Source organism: Pelodiscus sinensis, chromosome 6 (genome assembly GCF_049634645.1).
Source record: "Pelodiscus sinensis isolate JC-2024 chromosome 6, ASM4963464v1, whole genome shotgun sequence".
NCBI lineage: Eukaryota > Metazoa > Chordata > Testudines > Trionychidae > Pelodiscus > Pelodiscus sinensis.
The window spans coordinates 50285751-50303204 of NC_134716.1; the positions used below are offsets into that span (position 1 = coordinate 50285751).

The following is a 17454-nucleotide window of genomic DNA, read 5'->3' on the forward strand; positions in this document are numbered from 1 at the left end:
AGGCAACGTGCTAAGGGGCAAGGCCTGGAACAACCTTGCAGGCCAGATCGAAGCCCTAGGTTGGTTGGATTTGGCCTGCTGAGTGTCTTTTGTCCACCCTTGGATTAACCAGTTACCACTAAGCATCGCCAGTTACCTGTTTACATCCCTAATAAGAAACTCACCCAGATTCAAAATATGCATTAAATATGGGATTCTGCCAAATCCATATTGGGTATGGATATCTAAAGTTTATACATGCTAAAGCTTCTCCATTTCTCTAAGATCAATACCAGCTACTGTATCTTCACTCTCTCTTCAATGCATGTTTAACTATGGCATGCAAGTTTTATCATCTTGATGATGTTCCTCAATAAATGTGTGCTTTTGAAAATCTACATACTATTTCTTTTTGCATTTGCTCTATTGATGTTTAATTTTATGGCAGATGGGAAGGTCAAATTCAATATAAAGATGAGACAAGAGACAAAAACCTCTAGACATACATAAAACTGCCATCACTATGGTAGATGAGCAATAAAATTAAAAGATTCAATATGCAACTTACGTTAAAGCTTCAACCTGATGAATTATAATCATCTTTTTTTACACTGCTTTCTAAATGGACATAGTATAAGTATACTAAAAGTACTATAGTTTACTTTTACCTTCATCTATAACAGCTTGCCACGGGAATATATGCTTCTGATATGAAGGTCTGACAGCAAAAGCCTGGCACTGCCAGTCCCTGAATGTAGGCATTCCAGCAGGACAAGAAGGATTCTCACAAATTTTGTATTGTACTCTGGGTCCATGACAATCTCCTTCAGGACCTGGCCTAGAGAAGATGGAACAGCCATGTCTTTTATTTGTTAATGACATTTTTGCCAAACTCTTAAAACACTTCATTCAGTCTATATAAAAAGCTGTTTTAACAAAGAGACCTCTTTTGATGAAGTATATTGTTTACCTTAAAACACATTAAAAATCACCAGCTACAAAACCAAACTTAAAATACTATATGGCTTCTCTTTTTCATCAATCTCTTAAGAAAGATTCACAAATTCCATTTTTTCATTTATACCTGGGAACAGATGAAAGAGAAGTTCAGCACAGGTTTTCAAGACTGGTTATTATAGCCATCCAGTTGCTTTTTTCAATATACTTTAGGTGATTTTTTTTTTTAGCTCTGACTAAAGCAAAGCTGAACTAAATCATCAATGAATGGGCACAACACGTGCAAGTACTTCAAATTTATAACTTTCTGTAATTTGCTAGTGCACTGTTACAGTTTTGCAGTTCAATTCCCCTTCTCCACAACTGCAAAAACTGGAGAGCATGGAAATATTGGGAACTCTTACCTGGAAAATTAGTGAAAATGAAATTAAGACATCGCTACATACTGGAAATGGTTTATAGGCATCTTATAATACAGCTAGAAGTGATATTCACATGGGAGGATGCTAGGGAAGACTTGCACACAGCAAAAAAGGCTTTTCAGTCAGAACATCTTGCTCAGTACTCCCATTTCCATGTTTTCCTCATCTTCCTTTTTACAAATTCCTCTGTTCATTTTTCTCACTATCCTTTCTGATCTCTTTTTTAAATTTTGTCTCTGGTATGTTTCTCTCTTTTTTCCCCATCTTCTTTCTTCTTCCCAATTATGTTCCCCCTTCCTGTATAGCTACTCCCCTCCCAACTTTCTCTCTTTTTTCCTGCAAAGGAAAAAATGGGATCGAGCAACTGAGGGGGGATAGTATTTTTTAAACCATCTACAGTAAACTTCTGATAATCTGGCACCTTTAGGACCCAGGGGGTGCCGGATTATCAGATATGCCGGACTATCAGAAGGGGGGGGGCTATGAGGGGTCTGGAGTGTGGTGGGGGATGCCACCCCAGAGCCCTCATAGCCCCCCCTTCCGATAGTCCGGCTCTGCCCCAGGCATCCCCGATTCAGCTGCTGCTGGTCAGTTTCAGGAGCAGCTGAATCCGGGACGCCTGCGGCAGAGCAGCTGGGGTGCTGCCGGGTTGGTCCTGTAGCGCTGCTCCTCAGGGCTGCAGGATCAACCTGGCAGCACCCCCGCTGCTCTGCCCCAGGTGTCCCTGAGTCAGCCGCTGCTGAAACTAATCAGCGGCTGACTCCGGGAAGCCCGGGGCAGAGCTGCTCTGCCCTGGGCTTCCCGGAATCAGCTGCTGGTCAGTTTCAGCAGCGGCTGAATAGGGACACCTAGGGCGCAGCTGGGGTGCTGCCAGTTGGTCCCGCAGCCCCGAGGGGCAGCGCTACAGGACAAACCCGGCAGCACCCCAGCTGCTCTGCCCCTGGCTTCCTCGATTCAGCTGCTGGTCAGTTACAGCAGCGACCGAATCGGGGAAGCCAGGCGCAGAACAGCTCCAATTGTCCGGCTGCTAAGCACTTCCGAGTTCCCGATGGTGCTGGACCATCAGGAGTGCCGGAGCATTGGATGCCGGACTAATGGAGTTTTACTGTATTTAGAGTTCTCAGGTGAAATCCTGGCTCCAATGAAGTCAGTGGTTAAGCACTCCTTGCCTTCAATGTGTCAAATTTTGTTTGTTTGTTTTTGTTTAGACCTATTTAACTTAAGTGTTTGTAAAAAATATTTAGAGGAGAGACCTCTGTGAAAAGTTTAACCATCAGTCCACTTGAGGGTAAGGTAATTCCCATTCCATTGCTCATCTCCTTCAACAACTCCTCCAGCAAAAAAATTGTTTAAAAAACAAATAAATAAAATTAAATTGTAAGCTATGTCCTTGTAGAAACAGTTGAAAAATAATGTTATAATTTGTTCACTATGAACAAATGACAAGATTACATGAATAATTTCCTACTGTTTCCTAGCAAGACCAATCATGTAACCCATTTTTTAAAAAAGAATGTTGAACTTCCCAATCCCTACAAATCTCCTGTATTCAGTATTTATAGGGAAAGAAAAATTGTATACATGTAGCACAGCTGCATATGGACCAGGCTTTACTGCAATTAAACCCTACTGAGAAATACCAAAGAACAAAAAAAGAAAACTGAACTCTTTTTACCCAGTGCATTTGCGCTGTCGACTGCTGATTCCAGTGTTGCAAGTTCTGCTGCAAGTGCTCCACGGGCTCCATTCCCCTTCCAAATTTTCAGGAAAAGATGCCCTACTGGTACATTCTCCAGCCTTACACCACTATGACAAAAGTCAACTATCACGTGAATAAGTCAATGCACATCCAAAATAACTCATTGCTCTCTACTTGTAGTACAGTATAAGCAGGGCTCACTGAACACACTCTTAAAACCACCAAATCAAAGAAAATGTTGGGTATTTAGGTCCTGTTCCAGTTCTCCTTAAAATTAATAGAATTTTTCCATCAATATCCTTGGTGGTTTCACTTGGACCTTGTTGTATAAAGCACACCATTCTGGACTTTTTTATTTCTCTACTATTCAACTGCTCCAAAAAAACACTGAAGTGAGGAGGATGAAAGTAAATGCAGCTGAAAGATAATGTCTATATCAATATAAGATAGAGTTCTGGACTTCATGTGTACATTCACATTTATCTCTGGCATTTATAATGAAAACTCTATGTAATGTAGCACACAAATTTTAATGTAAATGGCACTTTATTAATAATGCCCTTCCGAGCTTTCAGAATATTTTGGATGAAATCCTTGCTTTATTAAAGTAAATAGAAGTTTGCCATTTCACCCATTGTATTTCTATATGTATTTATCATTTGCCAGAACAGGACAACTACAATTCTCTTTCATTTATCTACTTTGTAATATGCTGTATAACAATAAATCATCTGTTAGATTTAGCTTTCAATTTAAGTTTTCTAAGTGGTGTTCAGATGCCATGGTGATAAGCACAGTGCAAGTGTGTGTGTGTGTGTGTGTGCGCGCGTGTGTGTGTGCGCACACACACAATTTTATAGTGTAGATAAATGGAATATATCTCCAACATACACACTAAAAATACATCACATACTCACTTGTAATGTGCCTATAACAATGGCACTAGGGCACCAATGGCAAAACTAAAATTCAAAGCAAAAATTTTCAGAAACAGAGGACTTTGTGGCTGGTAAGCCCTCCTCTGTCCCCTGCCTCTTCTCCTCCCTCTCCCCCTCCACCAAAAACAGGCTGGTTAGCCCTCCTCTGTCCCCTGCCTCTTCCCTCCCTCCCCCCTCCATCTCCCAGAAGCAGAGGGGCAGGAAAGAAGGGCTAGAGCTGAGAGTTCAGTTGGGCCCTAGCCACTGAAGGAGCTAGACACCTTCCATGAGCTCCCAAGGTGAGAGGCTAGCATGCACCTCCAGGAAGCGGAGGACAGGCCAGGACCACTGATGATTCTAGACTCAGAGCAACTGCAAGCCCTGATGGAGGCTTCGTTCCACAACCTGATCCAGTACAAGCTGGTTCCAAGCCAAGCTTGCCCAAAGGGTGAATTGGAAAGTAACCCAGGAGTAGGCAACCCTGGTCTAGCTGAAGCAAAGTCAGTGAACTGAGTCAGCGTGTTGCAGTCAGGATTCCTGGTGGCAGCTGGGGCTGTCACTGTTATGGTCCTGGGCTGGGATGCAGTAGAGGGCAGTATCCCCATTTCAGGGCAGAATGCCTGTGTATGTCGTCTCTCCGCCAGAGCTAGGAGACCTAACTGCTGCCTACCCTGAACAGTTTACTGCCCATTCTGAACTAGGATCTGGCCATATGGAGTGCTTGTTCAGCCTAAACATTGAGTTAACACTGAGAGCACCAGACAGAAAGGCTGTTTGCACTCAGTGTCCTTGCTCAGTGCTACCACAGCACCCAGCATCTCAGAGGAACAATTTCTGGGAATGTCTTGCTCAGTGCCTGAATCCTGCTCAGTACCCAGGATTTAGCTGCAAAATGCTAACAAATCTCTCCTAAGTACATGAGATGTGTGATTTTTAGAGGTTCATAGGTTGGCCAAATTTGAGACTATTTTGATGAGGATGGCAATAGCATATACAGTAAAACTCCAATAGTCCAGCATCCAATTGTACGGCACTCCCAATAGTCTGGCATCAAAATGGCAAGAGCCTAGTGAGTGAGCTTCAGCAAAAACAAGTCACAACACAGCAGCAGCAGCTGCTGAACCAAACAAAAAGGGTAAAAAAGGGTTAAAAAAATAAAACATTACAGTATACTGTATCCAGTATGTACAATAAAAAGGGTTAAAACACTTTATATATAGTATATACTGGATACAGTATATATATATAACCAATTTATAGTACCTCCTGATAGTCCAGCATATCTGATAATCCGGCACCACCTAGGTCCCAAAGGTTCCAGATTATCGGAAGTCTACTGTACTTGGCACTAGTGAACATGCCCCGCCCCACCGACAAATTTAAACTCTATGCTTCTAAGAACAGAGGCACTACCATGTCTCAATGAAATGGTTTTAACAAATACAAAACAATGCATTTTCTGAATTTTGTTCTCAGAACAGGCTAAGACATTTTTGATGAAATTTTCCAAAAATATTAGATTGGCAAGGTTATAAGCAACAGAAAACAAGGACTGAAAATGGAAATGGTCAGGTAGCTTTCCCTGCACCATTTATAATGCAGCCTTAAGGTTCTCTTCTCTCAATGAATGATGGATTTATACATATTTCTCTCTCTCAGAAAAAAATGCTACCTTTATTTAGTAAGAAATAGCAGTTGTTTTAAAATATTAACTAGGCTACACAAGCATAGTTTAGCAGTATCATTAGGGTGACACAATTTCATTATTCTGAGGGAACAAAAATAAACAATGACTTGTTCCTAGTGTACATCAGTGATATTATTTGAATACTTTATCTTATTCTGTTTATGGTTTTGTTTAGTTTTCAGATGATGAAAACTGTCCTTGGCTCAATGTTTTATGATTCAGAGAGCAAATTATCCCCAAGGGAGACTGCACAGGGGCTGGCAGTGTAATACCATGAGAATAGCAAGATATATGAATGTTTCTGTGCTGTTTATTACTTTTTTCTAAAAAGAGGGTTGGCTTACGCACTTGACCTCCATTTATTGTGATAGCACACATTTGGCAGAGACCCTTCTAAGTATAAAAGCTGTTGATGGACATTTAACAGAAGTCTCGCTTGAAGTGACCATTTCATTTCTTTATTGAGCAATTCTTTAGGAAATCTGCCATTCTTTCAGGTGCAGTGACACTTCAAAACATCTTTGAAATAAATCTTATTAATAGTAATTTGGATATAGTAATTCTGGTTCTTTGCATGGGATTAATTCTAGTAAATAGCATTTGTGTGTGTTTAAAATCCCAGCAGAGATGTTCATATCTCTGAATATTCATATTTCTGCTTAGAGATAAATTTCAGAAACAATGCACCAATAATATTCCACTTAAAATTTTTTTTTTAAAAAAACCAGAATTAGTTTTAAACAAAAATAGTTAAAATGTGCAAAAATACTTTGATTTGGTTAAGTTAGAGATTTTTTACTCTTCACAGGGACAGATACCTTTTACCCATGTGCCAGCATGCTGCTGATTTACACAAATAACTATTTCATTAGGAAAATGTATATGTGTACTCTCTCTACCCCAAAAATATTCACATCATATATAGAAAAACTGTATTTTTAGATGTTAATCAGAATAAACAGTAATGGTAATGAACTCTTTCAAACTTCTATTAATCTCCTTTTGAAAGCTATTGCATCTTTAGTAATATTATACAGGTATTTTAATTTATGTGCAAATAGTAAATGGGGGTGGATGGATGATCAGCTCTATTTATTTGAAAGCCTTAGACAATTATGCTCTCTAAAAATTATTCACTGTTGCATTTTATGTTTTCTCTTTATGTTAAAAGTAAATGACACTCAATTATCTATTGCCAAAGTATTGTTTAGATGTTAAGTTTGCTAATTTATATTAAAATATTCAGTAATGAACCTACAGTTATTATATAGTTTGTAAAAAACACTGAACAGAATAGTGATATTAGATTTTTTTCTATAGTGAAATTTCTTTATAGAGTAATGTTGATATATTTATATTGTGAACTACTGTGAGAACCCAATAAAGACATGCTAAAACTATCAAGTATATTTGTGTATACAGTGATAATCCAGTCCCCACTGGATACTATCGTAATGTTATATTAATAAGATTTATTCCCAGAAATAACTAATTATATATTTCCTAAAAATTGCAGATTAAAATGTTTCATTGTGCATTTAAAAGTAATGTGTGTGCAATTTTGCAGAGGCACTTTCCAAAATTTAATCACAATTAATTACTGCATTACTTCAATTAGTTACAATATGAAAATCAGTATAATACCTTTCCAGTGTCACAGTCTGTTCCATCCATTGGTGGATCCAGTTTAGTTTTGCACTCCTTCTCACCTTCTACCTTACACCACAACCCAGTACAAATAACATGCTGTAAAACAAACATACATAGCTAAGGGCAAAGGACTTAACTGACTGTAAATATGTACCGTAATCCATAATTTCAACAGGATGTTGATGATTTGAAGGTGCTAAAGTATCTACAGAGTAAAATATATGTAAAAGTACCCTGTGGATACAGTTTTCATATGGGTTTCATACAGTTTTCACTCCCCTTGGGCATGGACACAGTAGAAAAAATTCAGTTGTGCTGCTGAATTGGAGGATGGATTCCAGCAGTCTGTGTACAGGGTCACAATCATTAAGCGTTGCCAAACTGACACAGGTAGGGTTTGCCACTATACTGATCAACTGACTTAGAGCTAGCTGTAGGTGGTGTGCTACAGCCACAATCTGAAATGAGGACTCTGTTTCCATCTACTAGTGCACAGTTCAGCTACTTGAACTGGGGCAAAAAACAGGTGAGAATAGGTGGCTTAGTGAAATACTTCTTTCTCCACAAATCTCAAGAGTTTCCTAGGATTTAAGAGACCTAGCAGTCTATTCCATTATTGTTTTACCACTCTTTCATGCATGGAAAGGAAAGAAAACTAGTACTATCATTAGAAATCAAAAGCATCTTAGAAACCAGTGAAGTGATAGGTTCGTATACACGCACACGCACACACACTTTTGAATTGTGTTCACGAGGGGGCTTGGAGAATGAAGTATAATAGACTTTACTTAAAAGGGTAAAACTGAAAAGCTAAATGAAAATTGAAATATTAGTGCACCAAAATACCACCTCAATAGGATATGTAGGATAATCAAGTTAGTTAGCAGATTTAAACAGTTTATCCTGATATTGTAAAAATCATCTAATACTTCCTAGTTTGAATCATTTTAAAACACTACAGAATCTCCAACAAACCAGAATGATCCAGGAAATGTTCACAGATGAAAATAAAAAAAGAATTTTTAGATTAAGTAAAATTTATTTTCCTACTGAATGCCCAACACAGTCTGATCATTAGGGAATTCAACCTCATAAATGTTAACATCAATTTTAATTTGAGCTTTACAGCTCATCCTTAAATCAAATATGAATTCTCTAACACTGTTGAGAGAGAAGTGAGTTTTCAAAATGAAAATGAATACAGGCAGTCCCCAGGTTACGTACAAGATAGGGACTGTAGGTTTGTTCTTAAGTTGAATATGTATGTAAGTCAGAACTGGCATCCAGCGGCTGACTACAGGAAGCCCGAGAGAGTTGCTCTGCCCCGGGCTTCCTGGAATCAGCCGCTGATCAGTTTCAACAGGCTGAATCTGGACGCCAGTTCTTACATACAGATTCAACTTAAGAACCTCAGGCGTCCCCAAGTCAGCTGCTGCTGAAACTGATCAGCAGAGCAACTCTGCCTCGGGCTTCCAGTAGTCAGCGCTGGTCAGTTTCAGCAGCGGCTGACTTAGGGACGCCTGGGGCAGAGCAGCTGGGGTGCTGCTGGGTTGAAACTGACCAGCAGTGGCTGAAACTGACCAGCAGTGGCTGAATCAGGACGCCTGGGGCAGAGCAGCTGGGGTGCTGCCAGGTTGGTCCAGTAGCACCCAGAGCAGCGCTACGGGACCAACTGGCAGCGCCCCAGCTGCTCTACCACAGGTGTCCGGAGAAAAACCTGGTCTGCTGGGGTGGGGGGCGCACTAGCTGTGCGCTCCCCCCCCCCCAGCAGACCAGGGAGACGCAGGCGGCGGACCGAGACACACCGCGGTCCCACCGCCCGGGTCCTCCGCGGCTTTGCTCCGCGTCTCCCTGGTCTGCTGGTCTCCAGCAGACCAGGGAGACACGGAGCAAAGACGCGGAGCACGCGGGCAGCGGGACAGATGCGGCGCGTCTGGGCTGTCCTGCTGCCCGAGTGATCCGCGGCTTTGCTCTGCATCTCCCTAGTCTGCTGGGGGGGCTACCCCCCCAGCAGACCAGGGAGACGTGGAGCAGCTTTTCTCGCCCCAGAGGACACGGGCGGCGGGACCGCAGTGCATCTGGGGTCCCGCCGCTCCCGTCCTCCGGGGCGAGAAAAGCCCCGTTCGTAACTGCGGATCCAACATAAGTCGGATCCGCGTAATTCGGGGACTGACTGTATTTGTAAAACTTCTGCTATTGCTCAAATCATATAGAAAACATTTCTTCAGACACTATTAGCTCCCTGATGACTTCCTCAAATGTTCCTTGTTCTTTCCTTTCCAATAGCTCCTGCTTCATGATGTACTTCCATTTCTTCATAGTCCTCTCTGCCTTGGAAACAACATAACACTAAATTGAATCTGACATTCACATACAATAGATATCAAATAAGATGACACTGCAAACTATAATGGAATTTCATTAAGGGGTCATAGCATTTTAGATGTTGTGGATGAAAAGAACTGTTGGTACTTCAATCCACCTTCTAGTTTCAGGACAGGACAGTTTTTATTTTTCCCTGAAAGGAAGTTTAGCCATGAACATTGCTGCCAATTGTAATCCTCAGTCACTCCTGGAAGACTTCTATTTGTCCCTACCGACAAATTACAATGACATTTTATCCTTAATAGAGAGGAATCAAGTTCAGAATTGTGACTGTCCCCTCCTTCCTTTTTACCCCTACTTTGTCTCCCATCCCTGTTACCTGGAAGCCAGATGGAAGCAAAGAGGGCCACCTGGGACTGGATCACTGTCTGTAGGTTATTGCTAGTGCAGTCTGATACCCAAAAAACATGGACAGTGCAAGGGCAGGAAAGACCAGGAGAGACAGAGGATTGAAAGAATCCAAGGCTGCTAAAAAAGATGTTTTATCTGCCTTAAATTCTTTATTATGATTGCAAAATTGAATAATTGCAAAACTGAATAATTGGTCTTTGAAATGATGCATGAAAAATATGTTTTTGTTACTGAAATAAAATGGTACCCTGAAAACATTTCATTGTAAAGAAATTATAATTTGATAAATGTTTGTATCTGGGCCAGGGCATAAGGGTCCCTGAAAATGTCAATGTGTGTCTAATATGTAAATATCAGTAATACCACATTACAAAATGAAGAGAGTTATTTTAGTAGTCAGAGAATTGCATGAAAACAAAGGTAAGGATGACAATGAACCAAATTCATTCCTGCTGTATTGCCGATGGAGTTACACCTAGGAAGAAACTGACCTAATAAAGCATCATATGTTTGTAAATTCCTTATAAAAACCCTAAAAGAATGTTAGAGCTGATACTAGCCTAATTAGACATCACAGTGTAATTTGTTTTATGGCTTAAGGTCCAGAGAGAAAAATGTTTAATTTATAAAACTAAGTTTTAAGCAAAATTAAAGCTCATAACTGTAAAGGAAGCATTAAAGTTAGGAACAAGCCTACTCTGCCAATTCCTGAAAACTATGCCAACAGGTCTTCTACTATTGTACAGTTATGCTATGTCTGAACTACATTCTTCTTTTGTAAGAGGAATGTAAATGAGGCCAATCGAAAATTCAAATGAAGCACTGATTTACAAATCTCATGCTTCATTTGCATAATCGCATGAGCGTGCTTTTTTGAAAAAGGTTTTTTGAAAAAGAAACCGAAGTCTAGATGGGGTTCTTTAAAAAACAACTCTTTTTTGAAAGAACCCATACTCCTAATTTTTTCAGAAATATGGGTTCATTCGAAAAAGGGTGTTTTTTCGAATGAAGCCCTTCGGGTATGTCTACACTGCATCCCTAGTTCGAACTAGGGATGCAAATGGAGACAATCGAAGTAGTTAATGAAGCGGGGATTTAAATATCCCGCGCTCCATTAACATGATCTCGCCGGCGCGCTAGTTCGAATCACAGCTGATTCGAACCAGGAAGTGCGCGCCGGGACACGTTAGTTCGGACTAAAGCCCTTAGTCCGAACTAATGTTACTCCTCATTTTTTGGTTGGTGACCACTGACCTAATTTATCCTAAGACTATGGAAACAATTTACATGGCCATTGCACCTAAAATCACTTATCTTCTAGGTTCACTCCCATCATTTTTACAAAAGGTAAACAAATTACTAAGCACATTTATATTAGAGGCAAAGAGTACACACACAAAAAGTGTAATGTAGGCTAAGTGACAAATAGGATACATTAAGAATACTCTGATATTTAACTTCACCTTTGGGCCTTCATCAAAGGCCTTATGAACTGACTAACCTAAGAATATGCAGACCTCTGACAATGGCTAATATTGACAGAAGACCTATAAATTGACTCCTCTGCCCATTATATTTCACTAAAGATGACATGTGATCTGTTATTAAAAGCACATGGAGGGCTCCATCAGTTCTATGTCTGCTATCAGCTTACAAAACCAGTCATCACACACTTCTTTAGAAATTGGCCCAGTTTTAAAATCAAACCAATTCTTTCTTATTCTCAGAGCTCAACAAACCGCAGCGAGATCTACTCGCCAGCCCCACACATGCACCAGACATGCGTGCAGTGCCGGTGAATGGGGCGAACGGGGTGACCGGCTGAAATCTACTTGCCATGGGCGAGTAGAAACAGTGATTTGTCAAGCCCTGCTTATTCTTACCAACTTATTATGTAGATAGAGTATTGGCGGCTTGGGCAGCCACACTGGAAAAACATTTGGTGTCTTATGCAGACTTATCTAAATTAGAAAATCAAAGTTTTATTAAAATGCACAAACCCACAATTATATGATGGCATTATAAATATTTTAATAGATCTGAATACAAAAAATACATTGATCATTCTGAATTTAACAAATAAGTACTAATAAAAGTTGGTAATGCTACATCTGCTAATGTACAAACACTTCTATTAAGAGGAAACAGATAATTTAGGATCTTTTCAAATGATGACAAATGTTAGTGTAATATTGACTCAGATTACACAGAGAACTAATATCACAAAGAAGAGAAAAGTAATAAAGGATTTGTAGATGCACATATGAGATCTTCTGTATGAAATATTTTATATACAAGCCCAAGGCCATATAAAATATACACTACACGAAAAAAAGCAACTGATTTTTTAAAATTGATCTGAAGTCTGTTAATATCTTCTGGAAGAATGCATCTAATCTAAAGTCTATAGCATGGTTACACAAGATCCGTTCAATCCATAAAGAATTAGGTGTGACATTAAAAAAGTGTACATATCATGCTTGTTTTACAATACAGTATTTAGTATTCTCATTAGATAGTTTGCAGGTGCTAGAGAAGCTATTTAACTACTTCAGATGGCTTGCTAGCAGCAGTGCAAATAATTAGCTTCATTTATGTTATTCCCTGCTGTAGTTTATGTTTTCCCAACATCATTATATATTTTGTTAGAAATTTATAAGTATCTTTTAATTTAGTTTTAATACCTAAACTGTGGATTTGGCTATATTTGCTTTTGGTGTTTGCATATAACAAATATAAAGAAAGCATTCAGCACAACACATAAAATGAAACTCTTTCACAATAATTTGCTTTAGATTCTCAGATGACAGAGTTTCCTTGGTTAAATATCCTTTGGTTGGATATTTCCTGCTGACATTTGCTTTCATGTACATAAATTGAAAGAACAATTAGGATTAAAATTTTACACTGGAAAGTTTCTATGTCACCATCTGTCAGATCCTCTTTCCTAACCCTTCAGGACATATGCTGTACTCTGCATAAAACAGAAAGGTTTACTCATCTTTGCAGTTGTACTTTTATTACTGAATTAATGCAGTCAGAATTTTTTAAACAAAAATCCAAGGCTTTTCTGACTTTTAAAGATTTTTATGGTGCGGAGGCAGAGATAATGAAAAACAGCAGAACATTTTCACTGGGAACTTTAAGACCTGTCAGTTAAATTGACTGAATGTGAGACTAAAAGAAAACTGGAGCTCAGCGACAAAACTGTAGTGACATACAGACAAGAGTACTGCACCTTGCATCAGAATTTCAGTCTTCCACGGTGAAACTTTCTCCTTTCCCCAGCTTGGACAGTTAAGTTTACAGTTATGATTACAAAGTTTAGTTTTGATACAGTATGTTCCCTCTCTGGTACATTGCTATCAAAAGAAGCTACAGATATTTGGACGAAGAGTGGGAAATACAATTTATCTGAAGATATGAATACTGGTAACACAGTTTTTATAAACTATATATTTATTTACTACAGGTACCTAAAGGGTGCAATCATACACAACAATGTATAACAGAAAAGCTGTGCCAAACTAAACAGATTTTCCCTTCCAAAAGGACTTATGAAATATCCATTCTGATGGTAAAAGCTTCTATATTACAAATGAACAACTTAACAATTACAGAAACAGTGTGGCAGGGGTCACTGTGGCTGGAACACATCATAGAACAATTGGCTTTTCCAGAGATTTTTGAAAAAAAAGTGAGAGATAATTGTGTAAGTCAAGTGGAATGCCATTCCAATCTTACAAACAGATGAGAAGAAGGAAAAAAGGTGGCATGCAAGAAAGACAAAAAGAGCAGTTAATAGCAATACTTGCACTAAGTGAGGATGGGATAACAGTAGTGGTGGAGATAAGGACAGTTATGTAATAGTTCCATAATATTTTTTCTTTTTTCATCATGATCTTTGTGTCTGATTTTCTTTAAAAATTGTCATGCTATACAACCACACTATTCATTTTCTATAAAAGATCACAGCTGTGTTATGACAAGAATTGTTTTAGTAAAGTTGACTAGATAGCATTCACATCCTGGACTTTAATCTTCAAAGACAATATTTTGCAGTTCTGCAATTGTACTCAATTATCAAGTTGTACTCGTGAGCCATTATCTTGCTTTCTGTTATTCAAAAGAATGGCAGGAACTAATTTATTCTTATACAAAATAAGAGTGGGCATAAAAGCAAACTTGGCACTTTTACAAGATAATCACAGTGACACAGTATAAATCTTACTCTGAAAGATGCACAGACACTTTGTTCTTGAAAGGCTTTAGGCTACTTTTCTTAGACTAAATAAATTACTACCTTCAACTTGAAGTATGTTCACAGGGTTAAAAAAAACCCTTAAATGTAAAGATTAAGTAACATTCAAGAAACAGGAATGTGGGCCAAATCAGTAGCTTCCAGAAATAACTCTGCAGGATAGGTGTTGTTAGTACTCTGCTGTAGCAAGTATTATATACAAGCAAGACCTGGCATGAGGAAGTACTTGGAATCTCTTCCTTATTACACTGGATTATCGGAGAGATCACATTCTGGAAATGTGGAGATGAGGAAGGAGTGGCTGATAGCTCTAATGTTATCATATGATGTGATTACAGATAGTCTTTCAAGTTCTTCTTAATCAAATGTATGGGCAGTAACATATTAGAAGAAATGTATTGTGCATGTGTGATGTTTACAACTATCTAGTACAAGGTGCATTTGTGAAAACTGGAGACAACACCCAAATCCTACTTGCTGTTTCAGGATGCCAAAACAACTTATTAATAAGGCTCCATGGCTGTCCCGGAAGTCAAAGATTCTGTGACTTTCTGCAATTTCCATGACTTCTGCAGGGGCTATTGTGGGGCCAGCTGCTACAGTGGCCTTGGTGCCAGCCACTCCAGCCTCTACTTGGACAGCTCTGTGCAGCTGGCCCCTAGAGCCATCAGAGCAGCAATCCCCAAGGTGGCCAGAGTAGTGGCTGCTCTGGAACTGTGGCTGGCCTTGCCCCTCTCCCCCCAGCACGAGCAGCCCTCTCAAGATTTAGCTGGGGTATTTGTAGTATAAGTCATGAATAGGTCATGGGGTATGATTTTGTGTTTATTGCATGTGACCCGTCCATGACTTATTAAAAATACTCATGACTAAATCATAGCCTTCCTTATGTGCAATTCTTTTGAGCAGTTGCTCTTATCTCTAGTAATATTTATTCACTGCCTGACAGAACAGATATATTAACCATAGGGTTGTTAAACTTGACTTTATTATTTCATGAAGGTAAAACCCTAGAACAGAAGAAACATGGGACATTCAAAACTAAATATTAGAAATCTATAGAGGACAAGACCAAGAAAGTAATGACCCTATACTCGAGTATACTCAAGAGTATAGTCAGATTAACTTCAGGATCATAGGCGTGTGCAGGGGGTGTGCTCAGGCACACCCTAATGTAAAAAGAAAAGTGGCTTTGCATTTTAATTTAATTGCATAATAAACTTTTTAAGTAAAGTTTAGTTGTTAATTTAAAAAAAATTAAGTTTAGTTAAGTTTTAGTTTCTTTAGTTAGTTTGATGAATAAAAATAATGTCCTTTTTGATTGAGTACAGTAATTCCTCATTTAACACTATAGATATGTTTCAGAAAATAATCACGTTAAGTGAAAACGTGTTATGTGGGGTCAATTTTCCCATTGAAAATAATGGAAAAGGTGGGGGTTGCATTTCAAGCGGTGGTGTCTTTTGGGACTGGGACATAAGGTTGGGGGAGAAAGGGGACTGGGTTACAGCAGGGAGGGGAGGTGTTTGGCTCTGGGGAAGGGAAGGAGAGGAGAGGGAAGGGGGATTGGGTAGGGAGTATGCCCCTGTGACAGGTCTACTGGGACCCACACTGCGTCTGGTAAGGGGAGGTCTCCAGGGAATGGCGCGGCAAGTGGCGAACCCTCCACCGCTTTGCAACCGCCAGTGATGGGCTGGCTGGGGAAACCCAGCCGCTGGCCTGCGGGGGCAGAGGAGAGGGGGCAAGGCGTCTGGCGAGGGGGAGTCAGCGGGGAATGGCACTGCGAGCAGCGAACCCTCCACCGCTTTGTAGAGAGGCAGGGGAAGCCCCGCGCAGCCGCCGGCAATGGGCCTGCTGGGGAAATCGTGTTATTCTGGTGATGGTCGTTTAATTCAAAAAACATTCCCTAAAAAAAAAATCATGCTATTGTGAAAACGTGTTAAGCGGGCACGTGTTAAATGAAGAATTACTGTATTCAATAAAAGTTCACCTTTAAAAAAATTCCCTGGGTGCACACCCTAATAAAATGTGCTGCCACGCCTATGATCAGGATAATAACGACCATTACTGCAAATAGCAGACAAAAGTATAGGACATCCTGACAGACAGCTTTGAAAAGCATCTTAGAGAGTACATGCAACCTGCAGATGATTAACCAGGCATCTAATTCGACATGGTTTCATTAGGACAACATTCCTGATTTACTTACCCATAATAGGAGCATAGGGAAATTAGAAGAGTGCTGTACAAAGGTAATATGCAACTGCACATACATATACTTAACAGTCTGGTCCATAAACTGTAGTTTAATGATAGATAATATGAGTTTTTGCACTGGCTAAGAAAAAACGTGGGAAAGTAAAACATTTCTTCCCAGCCCTCTCAGAAAAGAGTGACTAGAGTAAGGCTCACAGAAGACCATGATAAACTACAACTTTAACTACTTCCATGGATGGGCGGGTGGGTGCTGCTTCACCTTCTCCAAGTAAAGGAGAGCTTTCCCTGCACCAACATGGACATAAGTAGCTCCTCTTCTCTTTCAGCCACCTGGAGAGAGAGGGGTAGGAATAGGGCAGTGTCCCCATACGGACCTGGTATGAAGCTGCCATATCAAGTAACACTCTGGCTCTCTAGACCTTAAAGGGTGACACACATTTTCCAAGAAACCAGAAAATGGCCCCCATCATTTAATGTGCTGTGAAGTTATTTACTTCAGAGGGTCCATGACTTCACTAGATGTATTTTTTCTATTTTTATACTGAAACCAGCACTCTAATGGTGTACATTAAAGCTCCAATCCAGCACTGCTGTATCAGGGCCTAAATAAAACATGCCCATGTAAACTTTGACATGGAAAATGTAAAACACTGGTTAGAAATTGGTAATTCTCTCTTTCATGCTGTCACTGAAAAAAATAACTCTCTGTTCTAAAGTAAATAACAATCCTTACCTGCATTTCTTGACAAAATGAAGCCATTGGTCCAAACAGAATCTGACACTGTTCATCTGCAGTGTACGTCATTCCTGGCAGTTTGGAGGGAATAATCACAGAATTGAGGCTTTGGGGATTTGTCTGGAGCAAACAGTTACTGGCCTTTGACCTGCCAATATGAAGAGATTTATAAAATGTTGAATAATATTAATAAAAG

General features: G+C 39.7%; 1 protein-coding gene across 1 annotated transcript in view; it reads right to left on the minus strand.

The window, feature by feature from the left end:
• ADAMTS19 (ADAM metallopeptidase with thrombospondin type 1 motif 19) overlaps nucleotides 1-17454 on the minus strand; it is a 221669-nt gene that overhangs the window by 60320 nt on the left and 143895 nt on the right. The window contains exons 10-13 of the mRNA XM_014577964.2: nucleotides 17256-17406; nucleotides 7306-7407; nucleotides 3034-3164; nucleotides 648-817 (exon numbers count right to left, since the gene is read on the minus strand). Of these exons, the coding sequence (XP_014433450.2) occupies nucleotides 648-817; nucleotides 3034-3164; nucleotides 7306-7407; nucleotides 17256-17406 (554 nt within the window). The remainder of the gene's footprint in view (nucleotides 1-647; nucleotides 818-3033; nucleotides 3165-7305; nucleotides 7408-17255; nucleotides 17407-17454) is intronic.